Source organism: Polypterus senegalus, chromosome 15 (genome assembly GCF_016835505.1).
Source record: "Polypterus senegalus isolate Bchr_013 chromosome 15, ASM1683550v1, whole genome shotgun sequence".
Classification (NCBI taxonomy): Eukaryota; Metazoa; Chordata; class Cladistia; order Polypteriformes; family Polypteridae; genus Polypterus; species Polypterus senegalus.
In genome coordinates this window covers 21,828,138-21,841,475 of record NC_053168.1, presented here as the reverse complement: position 1 = coordinate 21,841,475, position 13,338 = coordinate 21,828,138, and the positions used below count along the sequence as shown (strand labels likewise).

General features: G+C 35.1%; 1 protein-coding gene across 1 annotated transcript in view; it reads right to left on the bottom strand.

Annotated features, from left to right (window-relative positions):
* The window catches only part of adck5 (aarF domain containing kinase 5), a 36,942-nt gene extending 24,616 nt beyond the window's left edge, over positions 1 to 12,326 (bottom strand). Inside the window, exons 1-3 of the mRNA XM_039736751.1 lie at positions 12,107 to 12,326; positions 7,913 to 8,001; positions 95 to 244 (exon numbers count right to left, since the gene is read on the bottom strand). Of these exons, the coding sequence (XP_039592685.1) occupies positions 95 to 244; positions 7,913 to 8,001; positions 12,107 to 12,130 (263 nt within the window). The 5' untranslated portion in view covers positions 12,131 to 12,326. The remainder of the gene's footprint in view (positions 1 to 94; positions 245 to 7,912; positions 8,002 to 12,106) is intronic.
* Between the last annotated feature and the right edge of the window lie 1,012 nt (positions 12,327 to 13,338).

Here is a 13,338-nt window from a genome sequence, read left to right as displayed (position 1 = left end):
GTCTGCTTATAAAACTTGTATTTTCTAAAGTAGAATGTTCTGGAATAAAAACAAAAATGTGCACAGCTAAAACAATGCATACAAACCTACATACCGACAGAAGCGCCCTATTCCATCCATCAAAATTCGCATCTTCCGTCTCTCTCGGTTGTCCACAAAGGCATACCTGATTCCAAATGCAATAGGTAAACCACCTGCTGTTCCCAGTAGCACCTTCTTTATTATTCCATGCCGCCTACTAGAACTATAAAGAAAATGTAACACAAGTTAAGTTGAAAACTCAAAGAAACCTAAGCAGACTGCATATATATTTAAGGTTCTAAGATATCATTGTAATTTTACTGTATATTTTAGAGCTTTCAGAAAATATTCAGATGACAGTTTGAGTAAGTATTCTGTCACATAGTGCGTAAGAGATCAGAAATCAAACGGCACACTTATTGTCTATATTTCACTCGTACCGGAGGGCTACTGATGGCTTCTCTCACTGTATCTATCTTGTGTAAATTCCAAATTCTACACATACTCTCAGCTTCCCAATTTCTTTATAATGGACTTTATTGTGCATTGAGGGTTTTGCAGTACTATGAAAATGTGCAGTATTCCATCTTCCAGATGGGTATTTGTTCAAAAAACTAATTGTGGAGTTGGGTTGAACACCGCTTTGCCTTAAGGATATAGTTTTTATTAAACACTGGAAGAATGCCAAAAAATGGTATATTATCCCTAAATTAATTAGAAACACTGAAAGGAACACATTTGGCCAGCATTCAATAGAATATACAGTGGATTCGGAAAGTACTCGGACACCTTCACTTTCTGTACACTTTGTGTTGCGGATTTAATTTTATATAGATAAATTTTCCATTTTTACACATCAGTCTACACAAACTAACCCATAATGACAAAGTAAAAGCATGTTTTCCAAAAGGTTTGCAAATTTATTGAAATTCAAAAACTCAAATATTTTATTTATAAAAGTATTCAGGGCATTTTCTGTGGCACTTAAAATGGTGGTAAAATGCACCATGTCTGAGAAGTGTCTAAATCCTGATTGGAGTCCACCTGTGGAAAACTGAATTAACTGGTAATCATTTAGAAAGGCACCTACCTATATGTAAGGTCCCACAGTTCACACTGCATACCAGGACAAAAATGAAACCATGATGTCCAAAACATTCTCTGTAGACCTCTGTGATCACCATTGTGGTGACACATGGGTCAAGGCAAGCATATCAAACCATTTCTAAAGCTTTGAGTTTTCACTGAAGCAAAATGGCCTCAACAATTGTGACAGAAGGCACACTTCAGTAAAAGGCATAAGATATCCTGCTTGGACTTCTGGTCTGACGAAACAAAAAGTAGAACTCTTTGGATAGAACTCTAAGCAACAGATCTGGTAAAGACCCCCCTGCTTAATACCATCCTTATGGTGAAGTATGGTGGTGGCAACATCGTGCAATTGGAGTGTTTCTCAGAACCAGGGACAGGGAGACCGGCCAGAACCAAGGAAGGATGAATGCAGTCAAATACAGAGACGTCCTTGAAGAAAACCTGCACCAGAATGCATTTGAACTCAGACTGGGGCAATGGTTTACTGTTCAACTCAACAAAGACCCGAAACATACAGCCAAGAAATGCTGTAGTTTTTTCGGGATAAGTCTCTAACTATATTTAAGTGGTCCAGACTTAAACCACATAGAACATCCATGGAGAGGCCTGAAGAAGGCATTTTACAGATGTTTTCCATCCAAATAAACAGATCTGCCTGGATCTGCCAAGAAGAATGGGATCAATTGCCCAAACTCAGGTGAGCAAAGCTTGTAGAGACTTGCCCAACAGGACTTAAAGTTGGAACTGCTGCCAAAGGCGCTTCTACAAAGCATTGAATTAAGAGTCTGAATATTTCTATCAATGAGTCTATTGAGGTATAACATAGCCAAGGATAAACTGGAATTATTCTTAAATTAATTGATGCCAATTACATGTATTTTCTTAGCAGACACTTTTATCCAAAGCAATTTACAAAAGGGTTCAACAATATCAAATTATATTAGTCTGGGAAACTATTTTGGAACAAATGTTACAGGTGAAAGTTAGAAAATTGATGGCATCCACTTTGAATTGTAAAATCAGCTTATCGTTCTGCTAGATTTTAGACATTTAGTGCGTTTTGAAATGTATTGGCTGCTACTCGCTGCTACATGGGGAGCAAAAGCTAACATGTTTGATCAGATATCACCAACATGTTGAGTCATTACTCACCATGCCCATATCTACCATAAAATGTTGGTTGGAATACACCTTACTCATTCAGCCAAATACACATTTTACAGAAGAAACTGAAATATATGTCATTCACTGTAAAGTATGTTGAAGACATAAAAGAAAATTGTGAACCAATTTCTATTTATAGCAAATTGTTTGAATGCTTAATTATTATTTTTTTTTTAATCTATAATAAGCTTAGAAGGCTTTCACATTGATACTGTAGAATTTTAAGTTTGATCAATGGCAAGAAAAACAGTATATGCTACATTGTGCTGCATATCCTTTTTCTACTTACAGTGTATAGAGATTGTTTTATGAAAAATAAAATCCACTTAAGTGTGATAAAATACTCAAGGATATGTTTAAAAGTAACAGACACATTTGACAGGGCCTAAGATAAACATGCATAAAGAGCATGGGGCTGTTTTAGAAAGCCTTTTTTGTCAAAGTCACCCTGACTCAGTCTTATCATGCCCCCACAGCACTCAGTTATAGTTGGCAAGTAATAAGGGATTTGTAAAATCAGACAACTTCTTTTATTCTGCCTCTCCATTGTGTTTAATAAATAATATTTGATCCCCCTAAAAGTGCTGGACTATATTTATATAAATTAAAAAAAAACAGAAAAACAGACCCAAAACAACTAATCCAGAGGAAAAAAAAACAAGATGACCTTCACAGAGGGCTCTTCAGTAAATAAAAATTCCAAACAACACTGCACATGTCGATATGCACCATAGACATAAAATATTTTGCCTCTTTCAAGTCAACATTAATATTATGCACATTCTCATATATACTGTATTTTATCACCAATTATTCAGTAAATTTATTTGGTCAATTTTACTAATATGATCTATGGAAATATTTGTAAAGTTTCATTGTGCTAGTAACAGACAGAAGTTGCAGGTCAGCATCATTAGTGTACATAAATTGTGTATGCCATAACTTAACACGTTTAACAAATAGGAGTAGCACATTCAGCATATCAAGGTTATTCATTTAGATTATACCTAAGCTGTTAATCATATTTCAGCAAGACACTTTTTTAAAATCTTTCAGGGTTTCTGCTTCAGCTAAAGCCACACCTCATGGGATATACAGATTTGTCTTCCATGTGAGAAATTCATACTCACACATTTACTGTACTTCCTAGACTTCGGTGATGCAATCCTTTTTTTCACCAACACATTGCCTATTTTGCCTCATCAGACAACTTAATGCATCTTTCGGAAATTTCATTAGGCTTAACAGCTAAATTTATATTTATATAACTAGCAATATAGTGTGCTCATAAGTAATATGTACACAAAAACAGAACACAAAATATTTTTTAATAGGCGGCACAGTGTTTAGTGCTGTTTACTCTCAGCTCTAGATTCCTGTGTTCATATCCCATCCTGGTCACTGTTTTTGTATCTATGTGTTTTATTTCTCTGGGTAACCCAGATTTCTACTGAAATCATAAAAACATGCAAATTACCCTAAATCATGTTTCTTGGCCGAGGTTGAGTAACTATATGTCTGTGCAACAGTTGTGCCCTGAAACTGACTGGTGCTCCAGACAGGGTTGGTTTCCTACCTGAGTAATTGCAAATCCATGACAAATGTATCAAGGCAGTAAGAGAATGAGTAGAATGGAGATGGTCCATGAGGATGTAAAAATTATAGTTTCAACTCTCTACTGCTGGGCATACTTTTTTCAACACATCCTAGCCATGTACCATCATCTTCAGATGTTGAGGGACCAGCCATAGGCTCAGGATTGGGAGGTTTTGCTAAGTCACTTGACAGCATCTGTTATTGATTGATTACACCTGACCGATTTGCACACCTCACTCCCATCTGATTAATGCATGATGGAGCATTGGCATTTATAAGCCACAATGGAATGGGCCTTTTACACAGCAGCCATTTTGACATGAAATAATAAGATAAGCACATGTGTCACTAATGACATTAATGAAGCTTTTGTTCAATCTCAGTGTAGTATAACTGTCAATCGATTAGTCACGATTATTTCATGCCTGACTATTTTGATGCCTGCAACCTGTGGTTGCACATCCTGTTCTGGGCTCCAGTGCATGTCTTACCTCATCTGCTCACGTCTGTCAACCTGTAAATGTCATCCTGAGGTCTCTGCATTAACACGATTAAAATTAATAATAATCAAATTAAAATAAACAGTGAAACATATGAATTTGAAAATAATCAGATGTTTTTATATTAGTGTGACCATCACAATAAAAAAGAAATACATTAAACAATACAAACTAAAGTGCACGCAGTCTTTAAACAAAAAAAGTTCATTTAACTTAACCAAAAAATACATTGTTAAAACTGAAACGTTTTTCATATTTTAGTAATAAATGAGAAAATGTAGACATAAACTATATGATGTGTAAAGCCTGAAGTGCAAAGATCAAATAAACACTTTCACAAAAGGTTCAAGGATGATACAATAGCCTCCATGGTGCAGCAATAGGAATTGCTGACTTATAATCAAAGAGTCCCCCGGTTCGATCCTGACTGCCTTGTATATTTACCGTTTTGAGTAGTGAGTTGCTCTTATTGTTATTTTACAATAAACATATACATTTGCGTCTGTAACAGCCACTGTATTAAGTGTATAGTATGGAAATTCTCTGATCTGGATGGATAAAAGCTGCCACACAAACGTTGGCAATTCTGCCTTATTCGTATCTCATTGTCACTTGATTTTTTTTTTTATTCAATTTTATTGAGTGTTCCTGCTTACGCTGAATTAGTATGCACCTTAAGGTCTATGATGTCAAAGTCATACTAACAAAAAAATAGAGACATAGGTATATATGATATTTGGAATTATTGATTTTATGACCTTATAGTACATTTCGGAAAGCACTGTGCACGGATGCAACATTATTCATATTCATTCGCATACCTTCTTGCGGTTGTAATCAATGACCGCATTTTCGCCCCCGATATTGCCCAGTCTGCACAGGACTCCAGGACATGCAGAGGAAAGAGGGGAATAAAGAGACAAGTTTATGTGACATTTTGAAGAAATCATTGTATGACCTGAATAGTACCAATCAGAAAACATCACCGCACTAATGCAATATTATTTGAAAACGAACAGATCGGGTATAAATTTACTTGTAAATGTTAGCTTTTTTAATTTTATTTTCTCAGTCTCGTTCACGCTCTCCCTCCCCTCCCGATCTGACCCTAACTAACTAACAAACAGCACCAGCATAAATTCTCAAGAGACGCCGGCATCACATCTCCAGGATGCTTTTGCTTCAGATGCTCATGCATCGCAATGGTGCTACTGTGCAAAGAAAGCTCCGCTTTATATAATCTGCATTCATTTTTTTTTTCTTTTTCGGTGAAGTGCTCCATCACTTCACATCACAAAAGTTTGTCTCAATTTTTTTCCATCTCCTTCCCCCTCCTCTATCCGACTTGCCATTGTAACCACGTTTATTTTCCTCGACATTCATATTCTTCTCAGACGTTCTTCTTCGTTGGTAGGACTTGACAAACAATAACAAATGAAAACTGTCCTCAGACGTTCATGTAGTGCATTGCAGTTACAAAAACCAGTGTGATTCTTTGTGACTGGAGCCTCTATTGAAGGTTTCGTTTATGAGGCGTCAACAATAAAAAAATCCGCGTCAATGATTTTTGGTTGTCGACATCGTCGACTAATTGTTGCAGCCCTATATAACTGGAACCTTAATTAATAGCATTACTTACACCTGTTCTTGCAATACTATTTCATGTCAATATGGCTGCTATGAAAAAGGCCCATTACTGATATGAAACCATGTGATGCCACCTATAAGTAATGATCTCTCACCAACGACTCAAAAACCAAAGACCAAATTGTCTTGACATTATAAGCTAGCTTTAGTAAAAAACGGATTAATTTTAAGATAGTTTTTTGCTATTCAATTATTAATATTATAAATCACTCATAATATAGTAATTTTTAATTTTAGCATACTACTGACACAAAATATAGAGTTGGAAAAGAGCTTTAAAACAATATCAGAACCATTTCTGTGCAACTTTATTTAGGGAGATAGTTCAAAGGTGCAAACTTCGTTAGCTTAAATCTCCATTAATACCGATCCAAAACATGTGCAATTTCAGTTCCATTTTATCATATGACAAAATCAGCATTTCAAGCATTCTTAAAATTTGTAATGATGATATCCAAAAGTGTGATGATTTGACACGGAATTACCCACCTTGTGTAAAATGAATGATTATGAATAAAATACGGATGTGTTATGATACCCAAACTCCTTTGACAGAATGATGGGTCATTTTCCTTTAATCAGAACATTTTCAATTAATTTTAAACCCATAGAATTGACTAATCCATATGTATAAAATTGCAATAAGATCTGTCTGTAGAGTTTTCAATTTTGACTGATGCTGGTTATCCACTTTATACAATGACATCTTTTCAACCCTCAGATTGTATCTTGTCTATTTGTTAAACAATCAAGCAAAAACGACTAAACTGATTCTCATGACATTTTAAATGTAGGTTGCCAAAAAATTCAAAAATTTTGGAGTGGGATAATACACATACTTTCAAAACCTGATCCTAATAGAATTTTGCATGTACTGTACAATAAAACTGGAACAACCTAAAATCCCGGGCAACTGTAATGAAAGGGCACAAACAAAAATGTATCACTCCAAAATAGCATTATGAATAAGTTTATGAAATTTTGAATGCATGTTACTGTTGACACAACTTGAAACCTAGCCAAAATGGTTCAACCAATGGTAATGAATGTGCCGTATTGTTTAGGTTTGGCACTACTTAGAATGAAGGCTACACTCCGCATTGTTGATACAAAGGAAACAACAGGCATGCTGGCTTTTGTGGAAGTATGGCTGTGGTGTGATGAGATGCCAACACAAAAGCATACATTACTCAAAAACCACTATGTCTACTTTGACAAAACGTTTAATTCACATTATTGTAATGGATTAATGGGAGAGCCAAGAATACAAAAAACTACTCATTATTCCAAAATAGCAAAGCAGATGTTCATGAATTTTTTTAAGTATAATACAGTTAACTCAACTTAAAATGCAGTATAGAGTTTATTCATAAAGTTTTATGAATAGGAGTTCAATAGAGGAAACACCACAAAAACTGGTAGTTTTACCCATCTTGCATGTTGTAAGAATGATTCAATTATTTAACAAGCCACTGAGTTTATTAATACGAGATTAAACATCAATTAATGAAACCACGTTAAACCAGAAAATACAAAGCAGTGGTATCTGTGGTTCCAACCCAGCAAGGAATTACCACAATTATGGAATGCAATCTGACACGAATATATAAATTATCAACTCATAAGAGCAAAGAAATTGATAATGAGGTTTTGTAGATGATGGATGGGGCAACCAGAAATGAAAAAAGGTTCAAAATTTCAAAAAAGGAAAGAGCACACATAAATCTTTGCTTTCTTACTCTTAACCCAGGATGCAAATAAAAGAAATTTGGCAAGTTTACTAATAAACATGCAGTAAATATTAATTGGATGCTCCAGTGACAAAAGAAAATATTAGTATTTACACATTTCTAAATACAAGCCAAACTGTACATTTTATTTTCTTAACTTACTGTAAGATGATGCTTCTCTTTAGAAGGACATGGGGTCCAAACTCTGTGTTTCTCTGTAAAAAGGCTAAGTGACGCTGGCATACTCTAACCTGCAATAAGTGCAAACAAATAAAGGCAAAAATAAGCACTATGAAATAAAATTCAAGGTTGTCTTTTGGTAGCACATACTTAAATTTCTGGTCTTTGCTTAACTGTATGTTTTACATCATTTTGGTGGTTATGTTACATGAAAAACGAAATATGGCTTAAAATTTTCCTTGTATTCAAGATGGCCTTCAGGATAAGTATGCCAATAATTAAACCCTGGTTCTTTATTGTGTTGAATTTTTTCCACCATTGCCGGTCGAATCTGATAATCTGTCTCAACTGTGAATCTATAAGTAGAAAGAATATTCAATCAAGTTTTATGTTGTATTCTCGTGCTACTGCACAAACAGGAAAACAAGTTTCCCTGTGGGAAAAGTGATTGCTCAAGGAGAAAATAATGCTACCCAAAAATCAGTCTTGGTGTAACACGACAATGTAATTTAACTTTATTCAAAAATATAAAAACACAAATAATAATCAGGATAGCTTAAGGTTTCCATCCAACCTGACAGAGCGTGAGAAATATTTGAAACTTGTATATTTTGTAAACTTTCAGAATTTTCTTCACTTTTAGTGCTGCTTACTTTGTGGGTAAAAATGAATTTAAATGATTTTAGCACAAGGCTGCAACATAGCAAAATGTGAAAAATAAAGGGGTCTGAAAATTTTGTGAATCCACTATATGTTAAATAAATTAATTTTACTTTCTGTATTCAGGGTAAAAAAATACAACTTAATTTTTATTTGCTTTATTGGTAGACCAAGAAGAAAAGTAACAGTGACCTTGAATTTATTCCAAAAAGGATGAGATGCCATAATTCTGAAAACTTCCATAGCACATAAATACAGCAATAGTTATAAAAAAAAAAAAAAAACACAACACAGCAATTGCAGTCTACAGTAATATTTAGCACAAATGCATGGTTGTTGCTTGGATACATCTAATCCACACATTACTAAAGTAGTCAGATACAGTAACTATAAGTAAGAAGCAAGTTAATTCATTACTAGCTGTACCTGGGTTTTGTAATAATTGTAAAGAGACAGCTTCAAAGAATTTACAGAAAGAAAGAAATAAGAGTAACATTTATTGAGAAGGTTCAGAAGAGCTAGTATTACACATATGCATAATCTATTTTTTTTTTTTTGCTAAAATTATTTGAATAAAGAAAACATCATTTCTGCATAGACAGAATAACATTGATAAAAAAAAGAAATCATTTAATAGCTAAGGTTTTTGACATAAAGTGTGTTTAAACCTCCTGTAACTAAAGCTAACAATCTTATCTTTGCCCATTCAATCAATCAACATTTATTTATATAGCACATATTCATACAAAAAAATGTAGCTCAACGTGCTTCACAAAATGAATAGAAAAATAGAAGACACAATAAAAAATAAACATAAGTCAACATTAATTAACATAGAATAAGAGTAAGGTCCGATGGCCAGGGTGGACAGAAAAAACAAAAAAAAACTCCAAACATTGAATGTTTCAAAACTTACACTTGCAAAAGTCTTCAAATATGGCTAATTTTGTCCATGGTAGTTTTAATTCATCAGTTTATTACTTCATTGTTTCGTTTCATACTTATATTTCACCGACCATACCAATATCAAAGTTAGGACAAAATTAGAAAAGAGAAATAAAGCAATTGGTCAGTACCATTATAAACTATACCATTCCCCATGATTCAATACCAAATATCTATTTATAGGACCCGGACTGCTAAAATAAAACCTAAACTCAAGGACAGAATAACATATGCTGGGGTATCACTCTTTGAAGTACAAAATGTTACCAGCTCAGTGACTGGAACATAATGCACCAGAAAGAGTTATGTTTAAGGGTTAGGGACATTGACCACAGACATACATAAATAATTCTTCTTTGAAACATCCAAATGTGAAGGTAAAAATCAAACCTTAGTGACATCAACTGACCCACCACTATTCAAAATGTTTTAATGCCGAGTATGGGTTTCATCTTAGTCAAAAATAAACTTAATTACAACTCTGACAAACACAAGTTGACTAAAATCCTGATAGTTGCTATATGAAAACTTATTATTAAGCCCCTTTGTGCCAAAACCAATGCTTCATGTATGGATTTATCTTTTTCTAAATTTGAAAAATGTGCTTCATTGCTGAATACATGTTTTTCAACTTTCCAAATGTTAAAATAAACATTGAAATTGGATTGTTTTTGATGGGCAGTATGGTGGCACACAGTATGGTGCTGCTGTTGCTCAATTCCAGGGACCTGGGTACTGCACACAAATACATCCATCCATCCATGCATTCATTATCCAACCTGATATATCCTAACTACAGGGTAACGGGGGTCTGCTGGAGCCAATCCCAGCCAACACCAGGCGCAAGTCAGGAAACAAACCCCGGGCAGGGCACCAGCCCACCACAGGCACACAAATATATTGGATAAAATGCATTCCCTTTCTCAGAGTTTTATTTAACGCTGTGGTTTATTATAATTCCAGACAAGGACATAAGACTTTTACAAATTAAAATACACCAAGAAAATGATTCAACTTACCTGGCTGGTTAGACTTTAAATGACCCAATAACATGACAGTGTAGTTTTTTACAGTAGACATTCCCAACTAAGGATAACTGGAGTATAGATAAAAATGAAACAACCCCTACAATAATTTCATCCATTTTGTAAAGTCTGGGAGTTACAGTCAGACATGAGGCAGGAGCAAACTTTGGACGAACATAATCATTGGCTATTATGCAGAGAAGCCTTCAAACTTAATATGGTACAACCATCAGCGCTTCATTTCCATTGCGTTCTGTTCCAGTTGGTTACAGGAGTTGTTTTACAGCCTCAGGTAAGCATCCATTAGTGTTATACTTTTTATTTTTATTTATATTTTATTTTCTTATAATTCTGAGGCTTTCTGAAAAGGTTTGTCCAATACATTTAGAGTTATTTTGTTAGTAAAGGTATACACCACCTATTTGTGTATACTTACCTCTAAGTTAATTCCATATATTGAAGTATAGGTAATAATAATAATAATTCATTACATTTATATAGCGCTTTCTCAGTACTCAAAGTGCTATCCACACAAGGAGGAACCGGGAAGCGAACCCACAATCTTTCACAGGTATCCTCTCTCTCTATCTAATCCTGTTTCCACACAGCTCCACAAAAATTATTTTATTGATAACAGCATCCACACAATTCTTATAAGTGAGAGATAGACCCTTTCCTCATGTAGTCTACATTTAAATAAAACTGGAATAACACTCCAGTTTTTTTTCCAGATACACAGTAGTTGCCTCTGTCTCATCAGAATCCAATCCTACTGTACTACTTATGTATGAAACAACCATCTTTCAAAAAATGTTCTTGTCTTCATTACTTTCTTTATTTCTATTTTTCCTTAGATTTTTAAATTTATTTCAATAGACATTATGTTCTTTTTGTATTTCTTGGTAAGTTTGCAGAATCACAGTGCCCTGAAGTTGAGGATTAATTTGACAAAACGCGTTGGCAATTGGATTTTGACAAATTTTATTACAACACTGTCATATGGGTGGCACGGTGGCATTGCTGCCTGGCAGTAAGGAGAACAGGGTTCTAGTCCCGGGTCCTCTCTGTGAGGAGTTTGCACGTTTTCCCCATGTTGTGTGGGCGTCCTCTGGGTGCTCCAGTTTTCTCCCAATGTCCAAAGATATGCTGGTTAGGTTAATTGGCGGCATCAAATTGCCCCTTGTGTATGGTTGAGGTGTGTGTGTTCACTCTGTCATGGACTAGTGCCTGTAGCTAGCCAGGATTGATTCCAACCTCCGCGACTCTGCTATGGATAAATGAATGAAAGCGTTAGCCCTCTCGGTGACACTTCCTTGCAATCCAGAATGATTGGGGCACTTTCGTTCAAAGTCGACTGTGGTTTTATCGTAAATCGTTACAGTTACATTGAAGCCGTGTACCCACGGTGTAAGAGAAACAGCAAAATGGAGACACGAGTCTGCCCTTGTATATACACTGAGCAACATTACGAGCCTTACAAAACCGTGCACTGAGTTTTATAAGACATGTAGGACATGCCCAAATGAAACCATACGCGTTTGCTTACCGCTCGGAACATCTCCCCAGCCATCTCCGTTCACGCGTGGGCTCGTCGACAAGTCGATTCCTTTCTTTTTCTTTTAATTCTAAATCTAAATTCAGTCTTCCTTACATCACTATCAATTAGTTCTATCTTTCTGCCACCCTGTCACCTTATTTTGTAACCCGTCGGGCAAACGGCCATCACGTGACACTAAGCCTGCCTGAAATCTGTAGCCGTGACGCTGATCACGTGTGTGGGGGGAAGGCGGGAGGCTTAGCTTTTGCGCGGGCGAGAATGACCCAACAAAGTGAAGCTGCGGACTGCAATACCTCTGACGTCAGACACGGAACGCCCTCCATATCACGAATGACTGACATTTACTCGATAATTTAGCGGTAAGTGTGCTGACTGACGCGTCCTTGTTGAGCGAAGTTCATCTTTTGAGCAGTCACAAAACACTTTGGACATTGATTAGGATTAGAAAATGCGTAGGTTTAATTTATAAAGTTTTTTTTAGGTAAAAATAATAAAAAGAAATAACTTCGAGATAATACACATACGAATCTAATACATTTTCGTGGAATGTTTCCTATTGACGGGGCACTTATGAAATACTATGAAATGTAAAGCTTTGACATGAAGAGGGAGACCGATAAACCACAGGTGAGTTAGGTGCTGCAGGATTAGTATGAAAACTTGTTGAACACGTCACTTTTTATGAATAATGTAAATTAAATGCGCATATTAGACCAATAAGCTTAAAATTTATAACATATATGCACAATTAAACTCATAAAAATGGTTTTAATATTGAATAATTATTTTCAATTGCATCCATGAACACAAAAAATATTATAATACATTTTATTTATATAGAGCCTCTCCTATGCTCAAAGCAGTTCACAGAATTCAATGAACAATAGGACATATACAACATTGCAAACAAATTGCATCTACCTAAAACACTAAATTAAGATAAATTTAGGAAGCACAAAGCTTTAAATTAGAATAAAAGACAATAAACCAGAATAAAACTACAGTATATACAAAACACTACAAGAAAACTGAACAAAAAAACATAATTATAAAATAGAATGTTTCCATTATGTCACATTTAAGTACAGCATTTAAAAGAGGTTTAGTTAAAATTTAACATACACATTTTATCCATCCATTATCCATCCATCCATCCATTATCCAACCCGCTATTTCCTAACTACAGGGTCACGGGGGTCTGCTGGAGCCAATCCCAGCCA